Genomic DNA, 15,000 nt, shown 5'->3' with positions numbered 1-15,000 from the left:
TGACACACACACACTGATGGTCTGACACACACACACACACACACACACACACACACACACACACACCACACACACACACACACACACACACACACACACACACACATGGTCTGACACACACACACACACACACACACACAGATGGTCTGACACACACACACACCTTTGGTGCAGGAACGAACACTAGCGTGTTGGCCGATGAGGCTGAGGAGAAGAGAGCGGATAAAGCTCCGGGTTTGAGCTGATCTGGGAACAGACTGCCGGACACTTGACCGACCGTATAATCTCCAGCATCTCCAGCGGCTCTGAAAACATCCAACAGCACAAAACACTCAAAGCACAGAAAGATCCCGCAGTAATACTGCTCTGCTGCCTTAGACTTAAAGATAATTAAACCAGGGTCTTTGAAGACCTGTCTGTCTGCGTGTGTGTGTGTGTGTCTGTCTGCGTGTGTGTGTGTCTGTCTGCGTGTGTGTGTGTGTGTCTGTCTGCGTGTGTGTGTGTGTCTGTCTGCGTGTGTGTGTTTGTCTGCGTGCGTGTGTCTGTCTGCGTGCGTGTGTCTGTCTGCGTGCGTGTCTGTCTGCGTGTGTGTCTGTCTGTGTGTGTGTGTGTGTGTGTGTGTGTGTGTCTGTCTGCGTGCGTGTGTCTGTCTGCGTGCGTGCGTGCGTGTGTCTGTCAGCGTGTGTGTCTGTCTGCGTGCGTGTGTCTGTCTGCGTGTGTCTGTCTGCGTGCGTGTGTCTGTCTGCGTGTGTCTGTCTGCGTGCGTGTGTCTGTCTGCGTGCGTCTGTCTGCGTGCGTGTGTCTGCGTGCGTGTGTCTGTCTGCGTGCGTGTCTGTCTGCGTGCGTGTGTCTGTCTGCGTGCGTGTGTCTGTCTGCGTGCGTTTGTCTGCGTGCGTGTGTTTGTCTGCGTGCGTGTCTGTCTGCGTGCGTGTGTTTGTCTGCGTGCGTGTGTTTGTCTGCGTGCGTGTGTCTGTCTGCGTGCGTGCGTGTGTTTGTCTGCGTGTGTCTGTCTGCGTGCGTGTCTGTCTGCGTGTGTCTGTCTGCGTGTGTGCGTGTGTTTGTCTGCGTGCGTGTGTCTGTCTGCGTGTGTTTGTCTGCGTGCGTGTCTGTCTGCGTGCGTGTGTCTGTCTGTCTGCGTGCGTGTGTCTGTCTGCGTGCGTGTTTGTCTGCGTGCGTGTGTCTGTCTGCGTGTGTTTGTCTGCGTGCGTGTCTGTCTGCGTGCGTGTGTCTGTCTGCGTGCGTGCGTGTGTTTGTCTGCGTGTGTCTGTCTGCGTGTGTGTCTGCGTGCGTGCGTGTGTTTGTCTGCGTGCGTGTGTCTGTCTGCGTGTGTTTGTCTGCGTGCGTGTCTGTCTGCGTGCGTGCGTGTGTCTGTCTGTGTGCGTGTGTCTGTCTGCGTGCGTGTTTGTCTGCGTGCGTGTGTCTGTCTGCGTGTGTTTGTCTGCGTGCGTGTCTGTCTGCGTGCGTGTGTCTGTCTGCGTGCGTGTGTTTGTCTGCGTGCGTGTGTTTGTCTGCGTGCGTGTGTCTGTCTACGTGCGTTTGTCTGCGTGCGTGTCTGTCTGCGTGCGTGTGTCTGTCTGCGTGCGTGTGTTTGTCTGCGTGCGTGTGTCTGTCTGCGTGTGTTTGTCTGCGTGCGTGTCTGTCTGCGTGCGTGTGTTTGTCTGCGTGCGTGTGTTTGTCTGCGTGCGCGTGTTTGTCTGCGTGCGCGTGTCTGTCTGCGTGCGTGTGTCTGTCTGCGTGTGTTTGTCTGCGTGCGTGTCTGTCTGCGTGCGTGTCTGTCTGCGTGCATGTGTTTGTCTGCGTGCGTGTGTCTGTCTGCGTGTGTTTGTCTGCGTGCGTGTCTGTCTGCGTGCGTGTCTGTCTGCGTGCGTGTGTCTGTCTGCGTGCGTTTGTCTGTCTGCGTGCGTCTGTCTGCGTGCGTGCGTCTGTCTGCGTGCGTGTGTCTGTCTGCGTGTGTTTGTCTGCGTGCGTCTGTCTGCGTGCGTGCGTGTGTTTGTCTGCGTGCGTGTGTCTGTCTGCGTGTGTTTGTCTGCGTGCGTGTCTGTCTGCGTGCGTGCGTGTGTCTGTCTGTGTGCGTGTGTCTGTCTGCGTGCGTGTTTGTCTGCGTGCGTGTGTCTGTCTGCGTGTGTTTGTCTGCGTGCGTGTCTGTCTGCGTGCGTGTGTCTGTCTGCGTGCGTGTGTTTGTCTGCGTGCGTGTGTTTGTCTGCGTGCGTGTGTCTGTCTACGTGCGTTTGTCTGCGTGCGTGTCTGTCTGCGTGCGTGTGTCTGTCTGCGTGCGTGTGTTTGTCTGCGTGCGTGTGTCTGTCTGCGTGTGTTTGTCTGCGTGCGTGTCTGTCTGCGTGCGTGTGTCTGTCTGCGTGCGTGCGTGTGTTTGTCTGCGTGTGTCTGTCTGCGTGCGTGTCTGTCTGCGTGTGTTTGTCTGCGTGCGTGTCTGTCTGCGTGCGTGTGTCTGTCTGCGTGCATGTCTCTGTCTGCGTGCGTGTGTCTGTCTGCGTGCGTGTGTCTGTCTGCGTGCGTGTCTGTCTGCGCGCGTGTGTTTGTCTGCGTGCGTGTGTCTGTCTGCGTGCGTGCGTGTGTTTGTCTGCGTGTGTCTGTCTGCGTGCGTGTCTGTCTGCGTGTGTTTGTCTGCGTGCGTGTCTGTCTGCGTGCGTGTGTCTGTCTGCGTGCGTGTGTCTGTCTGCGTGCATGTGTCTGTCTGCCTGCGTGTGTCTGTCTGCGTGCGTGTGTCTGTCTGCGTGCGTGTCTGTCTGCGTGCGTGTGTCTGTCTGCGTGCGTGTGTCTGTCTGCGCGCGTGTGTGTGTTTGTCTGCGCGCGTGTGTTTGTCTGCGTGCGTGTGTTTGTCTGCGTGTGTGTGTCTGTCTGTGTGCGTGTCTGTCTGCGTGCGTGTTTGTCTGCGTGCGTGTCTGTCTGCGTGCGTGTGTCTGACTGCGTGCGTGTCTGTCTGCGTGCGTGTGTCTGACTGCGTGCGTCTGTCTGCGTGCGTGTGTCTGTCTGCGCGCGTGTCTGTCTGCGTACGTGTTTGTCTGCGTGCGTGTGTCTGTCTGCGTGCGTGTGTCTGCGTGCGTGTGTTTGTCTGTGTGCGTGTGTCTGTCTGCGTGCGTGTGTCTGTGCGCGTGTCTGTCTGCGCGCGTGTCTGTCTGCGTACGTGTGTTTGTCTGCGTGCGTGCGTCTGTCTGCGTGCGTGCGTCTGTCTGCGTGCGTGCGTGTCTGTCTGTGCGTGTCTGTCTGCGCGCGTGTCTGTCTGCGTGCGTGCGTGTGTCTGCGTGCGTGTGTCTGTCTGCGTGTGTATGTTTGTCTGCGTGTGTATGTATGTCTGCGTGTGTATGTTTGTCTGCGTGTGTGTCTGCGTGTGTGTGTTTGTCTGCGTGTGTGTTTGTCTGCGTGTGTGTGTTTGTCTGCGTGTGTGTGTTTGTCTGCGTGTGTGTGTGTGTGTCTGCGTGTGTGTGTTTGTCTGCGTGTGTGTGTTTGTCTGCGTGTGTGTGTTTGTCTGCGTGTGTGTTGGTCTGCGTGTGTGTTTGTCTGCGTGTGTGTGTTTGTCTGCGTGTGTGTGTGTGTGTCTGCGTGTGTGTGTTTGTCTGCGTGTGTGTGTTTGTCTGCGTGTGTGTGTTTGTCTGCGTGTGTCTGTCTGCGTGCTTGTGTCTGTCTGCGTGTGTATGTTTGTATGCGTGTGTATGTTTGTCTGCGTGTGTCTGCGTGTGTGTGTTTGTCTGCGTGTGTGTTTGTCTGCGTGTGTGTGTTTGTCTGCGTGTGTGTGTGTGTCTGCGTGTGTGTGTTTGTCTGCGTGTGTGTGTTTGTCTGCGTGTATATGTTTGTCTGCGTGTGTGTCTGCGTGTGTGTGTTTGTCTGCGTGTGTGTGTTTGTCTGCGTGTGTGTGTTTGTCTGCGTGTGTGTGTTTGTCTGCGTGTGTATGTTTGTCTGTGTGTGTGTTTGTCTGCGTGTGTTTGTCTGCGTGTGTGTGTTTGTCTGCGTGCGTGTCTGTCTGCGTGCGTGTCTGTCTGCGTGCGTGTGTCTGTCTGCGTGCGTGTGTCTGTCTACGCGCGTGTGTTTGTCTGCGCGCGTGTGTCTGTCTGCGCGCGTGTGTCTGTCTGCGCGCGTGTGTCTGTCTGCGCGCGTGTGTCTGTCTGCGTGCGTGTGTCTGTCTGCGTGCGTGTGTCTGTCTGCGTGCGTGTGTCTGTCTGCGCGCGTGTTTGTCTGCGCGCGTGTGTCTGTCTGCGTGCGTGTGTCTGTCTGCGTGCGTGTGTCTGTCTGCGTGCGTGTGTTTGTCTGCGTGCGTGTGTCTGTCTGCGTGCGTGTGTCTGCGTGTGTTTGTCTGCGTGCGTGTGTCTGCGTGCGTTTGTCTGCGTGCGTGTCTGTCTGCGTGCGTGTGTCTGTCTGCGTGCATGTGTCTGTCTGCGTGCGTGTGTCTGTCTGCGTGTGTTTGTCTGCGTGCGTGTCTGTCTGCGTGTGTTTGTCTGCGTGCGTGTCTGTCTGCGTGTGTTTGTCTGCGTGCGTGTCTGTCTGCGTGCGTGTGTCTGTCTGCGTGCGTGTGTCTGTCTGCGCGCGTGTTTGTCTGCGCGCGTGTGTTTGTCTGCGCGCGTGTGTTTGTCTGCGTGCGTGTCTGTCTGCGTGCGTGTCTGTCTGCGTGCGTGTGTCTGACTGCGTGCGTCTGTCTGCGTGCGTGCGTGTGTCTGTCTGCGTGCGTGTCTGTCTGCGTGCGTGTGTTTGTCTGCGTGCGTGTGTCTGTCTGCGTGCGTGTGTCTGTCTGCGTGCGTGCGTGTGTTTGTCTGTGTGCGTGTGTCTGTCTGCGTGCGTGTGTCTGTGCGCGTGTCTGTCTGCGCGCGTGTCTGTCTGCGTGTGTCTGTCTGCGTGCGTGTGTTTGTCTGCGTGCGTGCGTCTGTCTGCGTGCGTGTCTGTCTGCGTACGTGTGTTTGTCTGCGTGCGTGCGTCTGTCTGCGTGCGTGTCTGTCTGCGCGCGTGTCTGTCTGCGTGTGTATGTTTGTCTGCGTGTGTGTTTGTCTGCGTGTGTGTGTTTGTCTGCGTGTGTGTGTTTGTCTGCGTGTGTGTGTTTGTCTGCGTGTGTGTGTGTGTCTGCGTGTGTGTGTTTGTCTGCGTGTGTGTGTTTGTCTGCGTGTGTGTCTGTCTGCGCGCGTGTCTGTCTGCGTGTGTGTGTCTGCGTGTGTGTGTTTGTCTGCGTGTGTGTTTGTCTGCGTGTGTGTGTTTGTCTGCGTGTGTGTTTGTCTGCGTGTGTGTGTTTGTCTGCGTGTGTGTGTGTGTCTGCGTGTGTGTGTGTGTCTGCGTGTGTGTTTGTCTGCGTGTGTATGTTTGTCTGCGTGTGTGTGTTTGTCTGCGTGTGTGTGTTTGTCTGCGTGTGTGTGTTTGTCTGCGTGTGTGTGTTTGTCTGCGTGTGTGTGTTTGTCTGCGTGTGTGTGTTTGTCTGTCTGCGTGTGTGTGTCTGCGTGTGTGTGTGTGTCTGCGTGTGTGTGTTTGTCTGCGTGTGTGTTTGTCTGCGTGTGTGTGTTTGTCTGCGTGTGTGTTTGTCTGCGTGTGTGTGTTTGTCTGCGTGTGTGTGTGTGTCTGCGTGTGTGTGTGTGTCTGCGTGTGTGTTTGTCTGCGTGTGTATGTTTGTCTGCGTGTGTGTGTTTGTCTGCGTGTGTGTGTTTGTCTGCGTGTGTGTTTGTCTGCGTGTGTGTGTTTGTCTGCGTGTGTGTGTTTGTCTGCGTGTGTGTGTTTGTCTGTCTGCGTGTGTGTGTCTGCGTGTGTGTGTTTGTCTGCGTGTGTGTTTGTCTGCGTGTGTGTGTTTGTCTGCGTGTGTGTGTCTGCGTGTGTGTGTGTGTCTGCGTGTGTGTGTTTGTCTGCGTGTGTGTGTTTGTCTGCGTGTGTGTTTGTCTGCGTGTGTATGTTTGTCTGCGTGTGTGTTTGTCTGCGTGTGTATGTTTGTCTGCGTGTGTGTGTGTGTCTGCGTGTGTGTGTTTGTCTGCGTGTGTGTGTTTGTCTGCGTGTGTGTTTGTCTGCGTGTGTGTGTTTGTCTGCGTGTGTGTTTGTCTGCGTGTGTGTTTGTCTGCGTGTGTATGTTTGTCTGCGTGTGTATGTTTGTCTGCGTGTGTGTTTGTCTGCGTGTGTGTGTGTTTGTCTGCGTGTGTGTTTGTCTGCGTGTGTGATTATCTGTGTGTGTGTTTGTCTGTGTGTTTGTCTGCGTGTGTGTGTGTTTGTCTGTGTGTGTGTTTGTCTGCGTGTGTGTTTGTCTGCGTGTGTGTGTTTGTCTGCGTGTGTGTGTTTGTCTGTGTGTGTGTTTGTCTGTGTGTTTGTCTGCGTGTGTGTTTGTCTGCGTGTGTGATTATCTGTGTGTGTGTTTGTCTGTGTGTGTGTTTGTCTGCGCGCGTGTCTGTCTGCGTGTGTGTGTCTGCGTGTGTGTGTTTGTCTGCGTGTGTGTGTTTGTCTGCGTGTGTGTTTGTCTGCGTGTGTGTGTTTGTCTGCGTGTGTGTGTGTGTCTGCGTGTGTGTGTGTGTCTGCGTTTGTCTGCGTGTGTGTTTGTCTGTGTGTGTGTTTGTCTGTGTGTGTGTTTGTCTGTGTGTTTGTCTGCGTGTGTGTTTGTCTGCGTGTGTGTGTTTGTCTGCGTGTGTGATTATCTGTGTGTGTGTTTGTCTGTGTGTGTGTTTGTCTGCGCGCGTGTCTGTCTGCGTGTGTGTGTCTGCGTGTGTGTGTTTGTCTGCGTGTGTGTGTTTGTCTGCGTGTGTGTTTGTCTGCGTGCGTGTCTGTCTGCGTGCGTGTGTCTGTCTGCGTGCGTGTGTCTGTCTGCGCGCGTGTGTTTGTCTGCGCGCGTGTGTCTGTCTGCGTGCGTGTGTCTGTCTGCGTGCGTGTTTGTCTGCGTGCGTGTGTCTGTCTGCGTGCGTGTGTCTGTCTGCGTGCGTGTGTCTGTCTGCGCGCGTGTGTTTGTCTGCGCGCGTGTGTCTGTCTGCGTGCGTGTGTCTGTCTGCGTGCGTGTGTTTGTCTGCGCGCGTGTGTTTGTCTGCGTGCGTGTGTCTGTCTGCGTGCGTGTGTCTGCGTGTGTTTGTCTGCGTGCGTGTGTCTGTCTGCGTGCATGTGTCTGTCTGCGTGCTTGTGTCTGTCTGCGTGTGTTTGTCTGCGTGCGTGTCTGTCTGCGTGTGTTTGTCTGCGTGCGTGTCTGTCTGCGTGTGTTTGTCTGCGTGCGTGTCTGTCTGCATGCGTGTGTCTGTCTGCGTGCGTGTGTCTGTCTGCGCGCGTGTTTGTCTGCGCGTGTGTTTGTCTGCGCGCGTGTGTTTGTCTGCGTGCGTGTCTGTCTGCGTGCGTGTCTGTCTGCGTGCGTGTCTGTCTGCGTACGTGTGTCTGACTGCGTGCGTCTGTCTGCGTGCGTGTGTCTGTCTGCGTGCGTGTGTTTGTCTGCGTGCGTGTGTCTGTCTGCGTGCGTGTGTCTGTCTGCGTGCGTGTGTTTGTCTGTGTGCGTGTGTCTGTCTGCGTGCGTGTGTCTGTGCGCGTGTCTGTCTGCGCGCGTGTCTGTCTGCGTGTGTCTGTCTGCGTACGTGTGTTTGTCTGCGTGCGTGCGTCTGTCTGCGTGCGTGTCTGTCTGCGTACGTGTGTTTGTCTGCGTGCGTGTCTGTCTGCGCGCGTGTCTGTCTGCGCGCGTGTCTGTCTGCGTGTGTGTGTGTCTGCGTGTGTATGTTTGTCTGCGTGTGTGTTTGTCTGCGTGTGTGTGTTTGTCTGCGTGTGTGTTTGTCTGCGTGTGTGTGTTTGTCTGCGTGTGTGTGTTTGTCTGCGTGTGTGTGTTTGTCTGTGTGTGTGTGTTTGTCTGCGTGTGTGTGTGTGTCTGCGTGTGTGTTTGTCTGCGTGTGTATGTTTGTCTGCGCGCGTGTCTGTCTGCGTGTGTGTGTCTGCGTGTGTGTGTTTGTCTGCGTGTGTGTTTGTCTGCGTGTGTGTGTTTGTCTGCGTGTGTGTGTCTGCGTGTGTGTGTGTGTCTGCGTGTGTGTGTTTGTCTGCGTGTGTGTGTTTGTCTGCGTGTGTGTTTGTCTGCGTGTGTATGTTTGTCTGCGTGTGTGTTTGTCTGCGTGTGTATGTTTGTCTGCGTGTGTGTGTGTGTCTGCGTGTGTGTGTTTGTCTGCGTGTGTGTGTGTTTGTCTGCGTGTGTGTTTGTCTGCGTGTGTGTGTTTGTCTGCGTGTGTGTTTGTCTGCGTGTGTATGTTTGTCTGCGTGTGTATGTTTGTCTGCGTGTGTGTTTGTCTGCGTGTGTGTGTGTTTGTCTGCGTGTGTGTTTGTCTGCGTGTGTGATTATCTGTGTGTGTGTTTGTCTGTGTGTTTGTCTGCGTGTGTGTGTGTTTGTCTGTGTGTGTGTTTGTCTGCGTGTGTGTTTGTCTGCGTGTGTGTGTTTGTCTGCGTGTGTGTGTTTGTCTGCGTGTGTGTTTGTCTGTGTGTGTGTTTGTCTGTGTGTGTGTTTGTCTGTGTGTTTGTCTGCGTGTGTGTTTGTCTGCGTGTGTGTGTTTGTCTGCGTGTTTGTCTGCGTGTGTGTGTTTGTCTGCGTGTGTCATTATCTGTGTTTGTGTCTGCGTGTGTGTTTGTCTGCGTGTGTGTGTTTGTCTGCGTGTGTGTTTGTCTGCGTGTGTGTTTGTCTGCGCGCGTGTCTGCGTGTGTGTTTGTCTGCGTGTGTGTGTTTGTCTGCGTGTGTGTGTGTGTCTGCGTGTGTGTGTGTGTCTGCGTTTGTCTGCGTGTGTATGTTTGTCTGCGCGCGCGTCTGTCTGCGTGTGTGTGTTTGTCTGCGTGTTTGTGTTTGTCTGCGTGTTTGTTTGTCTGCGTGTGTGTGTTTGTCTGCGTGTGTGTGTGTCTGCGTGTGTGTGTGTGTCTGCGTGTGTGTGTTTGTCTGCGTGTGTGTTTGTCTGCGTGTGTATGTTTGTCTGCGTGTGTGTTTGTCTGCGTGTGTCTGCGTGTGTGTGTTTGTCTGCGTGTGTGTGTTTGTCTGCGTGTGTGTTTGTCTGCGTGTGTATGTTTGTCTGCGTGTGTATGTTTGTCTGCGTGTGTGTTTGTCTGCGTGTGTGTGTGTTTGTCTGCGTGTGTGTTTGTCTGCGTGTGTGATTATCTGTGTGTGTGTTTGTCTGTGTGTTTGTCTGCGTGTGTGTGTTTGTCTGTGTGTGTGTTTGTCTGCGTGTGTGATTATCTGTGTGTGTGTTTGTCTGCGTGTGTGTGTGTCTTGATTCTACCTAAAACATCACATTTGAAGCCCATTTCCCCCACACAAGAGCAAATCATGCTTTGGTAAATCATAATGATGTAAAAGTCACAATTATAACACATATAAGTCTGAAATGTCGTCATATTATGAACTTGTGTTGATCTTTCCACCGGTTGTGTCAGTTCTGAGTTTATCCTGATGGTGTTTCTCCACACACTGATCTCAGTCATTCCAGTTTATATATTAGTGAAGCCGACACGAACCTCTGAACGGGCTGCTTCTTCTTCTTCATGGTGTCAGTCCGAGATCGTGTGTGTGTAAAGCCCGAGGATCAGTTCAGTGTTCCACACACACACTCACACACACACATAAACACACACACGCGTTTATTTCGCTCACACGCGCGTGCGCAGCGTCTCTCGGTTCCCTGGAAACCACAGACACTGATAATCAGTTCCTACCTCGAGGAACACACCAAGCGCACACTCCGCAATAATGAGACGCCAGACACTAGACAGTATATTTATATAAATATATAAAGAGTATATTTATGTGTCACTGAAACACACGAAATGACTCTAACAGCAGCGCGAGTGTGTTTCTCTTCGGCGCAGTTTGAGCGCGGGACCGCGTGACGTCACCTCCGGCTGTGTATGTGAGAACGGTGCAGGAACATTTTCACTCTGTTATGATTGAATATTTCAGTTATTCCGCCTGTAATTCGTGTCGGTGATGATGATGAAGATGATGAAGGAGGATGAAGAGCAGGCGCTGGGCCGGCGCGTGAGCTGTGACGGACACCGCGGGACGGTGCGCTACCAGGGCCCGGTTCCGCCCACCGCAGGTCTAACAATAACCGCGATTATCGATAAATCACCGATGGCGGAAAGGCCAAACTATGACATACAAACTGTATTTAGTATTACTGTCACCATTATTGTTACTTTTTATGGCATAATCTCGATTTATGTCATCATTTGGACAATTTATCCTCCAATTATCATATAGTATGTCTTAATCTTGACCTTTTATGTCATAATTTTAACTTTCTATGTCATAGTTCTGACTTTTAAATTCATAATTTTAACTTGGTATCTCATAATTCTATTTTTTGTGTCATAAACAGTTGAAATTATGTCATGATTTTGACTTTTTATGTCATAACTTTTTGCCATACCTTTGAGTTTACCCTATATGTATCATATTTTGTCATAGTTATGATTAATATGTCAATTTTAACTTTTAAAGTCATAATTTTGACTTTAGTATGTCATAATCTTGACCTTTTGTGTCATAATAGTTATGACTTTTAAATTCATAATTTTGCCTTGGTATCTCCTAATAAAAAATTTTTTTAATGTCATAATTTCTAAAATCTTTTTGCTATGCTTTTGACTTTTTTGTCATAGTTATGATTAATATGTCAATTTTAACTTTTAAAGTCATAATTTTGACTTTATATGTTATAATTTTAACCATTTATGTCATAATTATGATTTTTAAATTCCTAATTTTAACTTGGTATCTAATAATTTTGAGATTTTATCTCATAATTGCGGCTTCATCCTCTAATTATCATATAGTATGTCATAATCTTGACCTTTTATGTCATAATTTTAACCATTTATGTCATAATTATGATTTTTAAATTCCTAATTTTAACTTGGTATCTCATAATTATTATTTTTTGTCATAAACAGTTGAAATTATGTCATAGTTATGACTTTTAAGGTCATAACTTTATGCCATATTTTTGAATTTATCCTCTAATTATCATATAGCATGTCACAATCTTGACTTTTTATGTCATAGATATGATTTTTAAATTCATAATTTTAAGTTGGTATCCTATAATTCTATTTTTTTGTGTCATAAACAGTTGAAATGATGTCCTAGTTGTGACTTTTAATGTCATAACTGTTTGCCATACCTTTGAGTTTATCATATAATTATCATATTTTGTCATAGTTATGATTAATATGTCAATTTTAACTTTTAAAGTCATAGTTTTGACGGTCAAGATTTTGATCATTATAACTTTTTTGTTATATCGTATGTCATAAATTTGACTTTCTGCGTAATATTTATAATACATTTATAATGCGTTATAATAATATTGAATGTCATAATTTCATCTTTTATTCTATAATGATCATATAGCAGTATGTCACAGTTGTTGCGTTTGAAGTGATATGTGACGGTTTCTGTGCGGTGTGTGTGTGTGTGTGTGTGTGTGTGTGTGTGTGTGTGTGTGTGTGTGTGTGGTGTGTGCGGTGTGTGTGTGTGTGCGGTGTGTGTGTGTGTGCGGTGTGTGTGTGTGTGTGTGTGTGTGTGTGCAGGGCTGTGGCTGGGAGTGGAGTGGGATCATCCAGAGAGAGGGAAGCATGATGGCAGTCATGAAGGCGTTCGCTACTTCACCTGCAGGTGCTCATGGGAACATCACTTACATTTCAACATCTACATTTTAGGCCTGAAAAAGTCTTAAATTCTCTGAAGTATTGAGTTCTAGGTCTTAAATAGTTTTAAACAGGTCTTAAATTATCCTGCGTCCATCTAACGCTACCTCTAATGCTCATTGAACTGCTCCTGCAGCGCATTTATAATAATTATAATATTATATAAATTATAATATTGAAGCGTTCGGTACGGCGTTCACGGTTCAATACGCGCTTGTGAATTGCGTTTTTGTTTTCGGTTTTGCATTTAATTAATCATTTTTCTTCAAATTCTATAATTTTCCTCCATCCCAACACTGAACAACACGACACACATTCCCATCACAGGTCAGTGGTGGAGTTACACTCACGGGACACTAGAGATGTTCACATTAGGGATCGACCGATCTGGATTTTTTAGTGCCGATGCCGATACGAGCTGCAGATTTTCTTGAGCCGATATTTGGAGCCGATTCTGCTTTTGCTCCCTCAATTTACAACATAAAAAGGACACAATGATCAGGATGATAATAATTTAAAATTTACAATTTAAAAAAGGAACATTTATTGAACGAAAAAACTATATTTAACAAATAGTAATAACAGAGGTAGAACAAGAGTTCAGTGGTGAAAATAAATATTTAAGCATAAATAAAATGATTACACTATTGCACACAGTATCAACAAGCGAGCAGCATAATAAAGTGCACACTGACTGTACTATACTTCATTTAAAACTATTTACAACCTAGTCATTTAATGCTTACACTCAAAAACATGCTGGGTTAAAAATAACCCAAGTTGGGTTGAATATGGACTAACCCAGCAATTGGGTTGTTTTAACCCAGCGGTTGGGTTAAATGTTTGCTTAAAACAACCCAATTGATGAGTTAGTCCATTTTCAACCCAGCTTGGGTTATTTTTAACCCAGCATTGTTTAGAGTGTAGGTGCTTATCTTAATCTCTAGAGCAACACCAGCGGTAATTCAGGAAAAATCTCCCAATGCTCCACGTGAAACTTCAGTCTTTCCACCTTTACCATCGCGTCAATTCTCAGCTGATTTTGATTAATATGCGCGAGGGAGAGCGAGAGAGTTTGAAGATGGTGAGAGCTGCCCTGTGGACGCCTGTCTGGAAATAATGCAGGGGGGAAATATCGGTGAACGCAGCAGCCTTATATCGGCCGATACACGTAAAAATCACAAATATCGGTGAACGCAGCAGCCTTATATCGGCCGATACACATAAAAATCACAAATATCGGTGAACGCAACAGCCTTATATCGGCTGATACACGTAAAAATCACAAATATCGGTGAACGCAACAGCCTTATATCGGCCGATACACGTAAAAATCACAAATATCGGTGAACGCAACAGCCTTATATCGGCAGATACACGCAAAAATCACAAATATCGGTGAACGCAACAGCCTTATATCAGCCGAGACACGTAAAAATCACAAATATCGGTGAACGCAGCAGCTTTATATTGGCCGATACACGTAAAAATCACAAATATCGGTGAACGCAGCAGCTTTATATTGGCCGATACACGTAAAAATCACAAATATCGGTGAACGCAGCAGTCTTATATCAGCCGATACACGCAAAAATCACAAATATCGGTGAACGCAACAGCCTTATATCAGCCGAGACACGTAAAAATCACAAATATCGGTGAACGCAGCAGCTTTATATCAGCCGATACACGTAAAAATCACAAACATCGGTGAACGCAGCAGCTTTATATCGGCCTGAACACGTAAAAATCACAAATATCGGTGAACGCAGCAGCCTTATATCAGCCGAGACACGTAAAAATCACAAATATCGGTGAACGCAGCAGCCTTATATCAGCCGATACACGTAAAAATCACAAATATCGGTGAACGCAGCAGCTTTATATCGGCCGATACACGTAAAAATCACAAATATCGGTGAACGCAGCAGCTTTATATCGGCCGATACGCGTAAAAATCACAAATATCGGTGAACGCAGCAGCTTTATATCGGCTGATACGCGTAAAAATCACAAATATCGGTGAACGCAGCAGCTTTATATCGGCCGATACACGTAAAAATCACAAATATCGGCGAACGCAGCAACCTTATATCGGCCGATACACGTAAAAATCACAAATATCGGTGAACGCAGCTGCCTTATATCAGCCGATACACGTAAAAATCACAAATATCGGTGAACGCAGCAGCCTTATATCAGCCGATACACGTAAAAATCACAAATATCGGTGAACGCAGCAGCTTTATATCGGCCGATACACGTAAAAATCACAAATATCGGTGAACGCAGCAGCTTTATATCAGCCGATACGCGTAAAAATCACAAATATCGGTGAACGCAGCAGCTTTATATCGGCTGATACGCGTAAAAATCACAAATATCGGTGAACGCAGCAGCCTTATATCAGCCGATACACGTAAAAATCACAAATATCGGTGAACGCAGCAGCTTTATATCAGCCGATACACGTAAAAATCACAAATATCGGTGAACGCAGCAGCTTTATATCGGCCGATACACGTAAAAATCACAAATATCGGTGAACGCAGCAGCCTTATATCAGCCGATACACGTAAAAATCACAAATATCGGTGAACGCAGCAGCCTTATATCGGCCGATACACGTAAAAATCACAAATATCGGTGAACGCTGCAGCTTTATATCGGCCGATACGCGTAAAAATCACAAATATCGGTGAACGCAGCAGCTTTATATCGGCCGATACACGTAAAAATCACAAATATCGGCCGATATATCGGTCTAACACTAATTCACAATCACCAAAGTTCATTATTTGGATGTGTTTTACAGCCTTGCCGGCTCATTGGCGTGCTAATGCGCGGTTTAACATGCGCTTTTCCGAGCGTGCGCACTAAACGCCTGTCAAACACGTGATTACTGGACTAATAGTCGTCTTACTTCACTAATACTGTCAAATACACACAAGGTTAAACTTAAACACAGTAGTTATGTGTAAAGTGAAAGTAAAGTCGGTGTGTGTGTGTGTGTGTATTAGATGTGTGCAGGTCTTTAATTGACAGCGGCGCAGCCTATAGTGAACACGCTGGCCTTAAAGGGACAGTTCACCTCTAAAATTATGTCATTATTTACTCACTCTAATGTTGTTCAAACCTGTATTCATTTCTCGATGACAGAATTTTCATTTTTGAATAAACTATCCCTTTAATGTTAATACAACAACAAAAGACAAAGAGAAAATCACTCACTGCTCTTGACTGAAGAACTAATACAGCAGCTTTAATAAGAATGCTGTACAGCTCTGAGCTACCCGTGTAAATCTTGATATATATTAAGTATTAGGGCTGTCAAAAGATTAATCGCGATTAATCACATCCAAAATAAAAGTTTGGTCGGGTCGGGTCAGGGTC

The 15,000-nt window shown here is 48.4% G+C and overlaps 2 protein-coding genes across 3 annotated transcripts in view; one reads left to right on the top strand and one right to left on the bottom strand.

The window, feature by feature from the left end:
* The window catches only part of rbm34 (RNA binding motif protein 34), a 17,573-nt gene extending 7,977 nt beyond the window's left edge, over window positions 1–9,596 (bottom strand). Inside the window, exons 1-2 of the mRNA XM_079844849.1 lie at window positions 9,415–9,596; window positions 164–305 (exon numbers count right to left, since the gene is read on the bottom strand). Coding sequence (XP_079700975.1) covers window positions 164–305; window positions 9,415–9,443 — 171 coding nt within the window. The 5' untranslated portion in view covers window positions 9,444–9,596. The remainder of the gene's footprint in view (window positions 1–163; window positions 306–9,414) is intronic.
* Window positions 9,597–9,761: 165 nt separating this feature from the next.
* tbce (tubulin folding cofactor E) overlaps window positions 9,762–15,000 on the top strand; it is an 18,647-nt gene continuing 13,408 nt past the window's right edge. The window contains exons 1-2 of one of the 2 annotated variants that reach the window (XM_079845147.1): window positions 9,762–9,995; window positions 11,491–11,575. In XM_079845147.1, coding sequence (XP_079701273.1) covers window positions 9,884–9,995; window positions 11,491–11,575 — 197 coding nt within the window. In that variant the 5' untranslated portion in view covers window positions 9,762–9,883. The remainder of the gene's footprint in view (window positions 9,996–11,490; window positions 11,576–15,000) is intronic. The other variant, XM_079845146.1, reaches the window with a different exon arrangement.

This window comes from Gobio gobio (genome assembly GCF_949357685.1).
Source record: "Gobio gobio genome assembly, chromosome: 19".
NCBI lineage: Eukaryota > Metazoa > Chordata > Actinopteri > Cypriniformes > Gobionidae > Gobio > Gobio gobio.
Note: the sequence above shows the minus strand (reverse complement) of the source record. Positions and strands in the feature narration are given on the sequence as shown.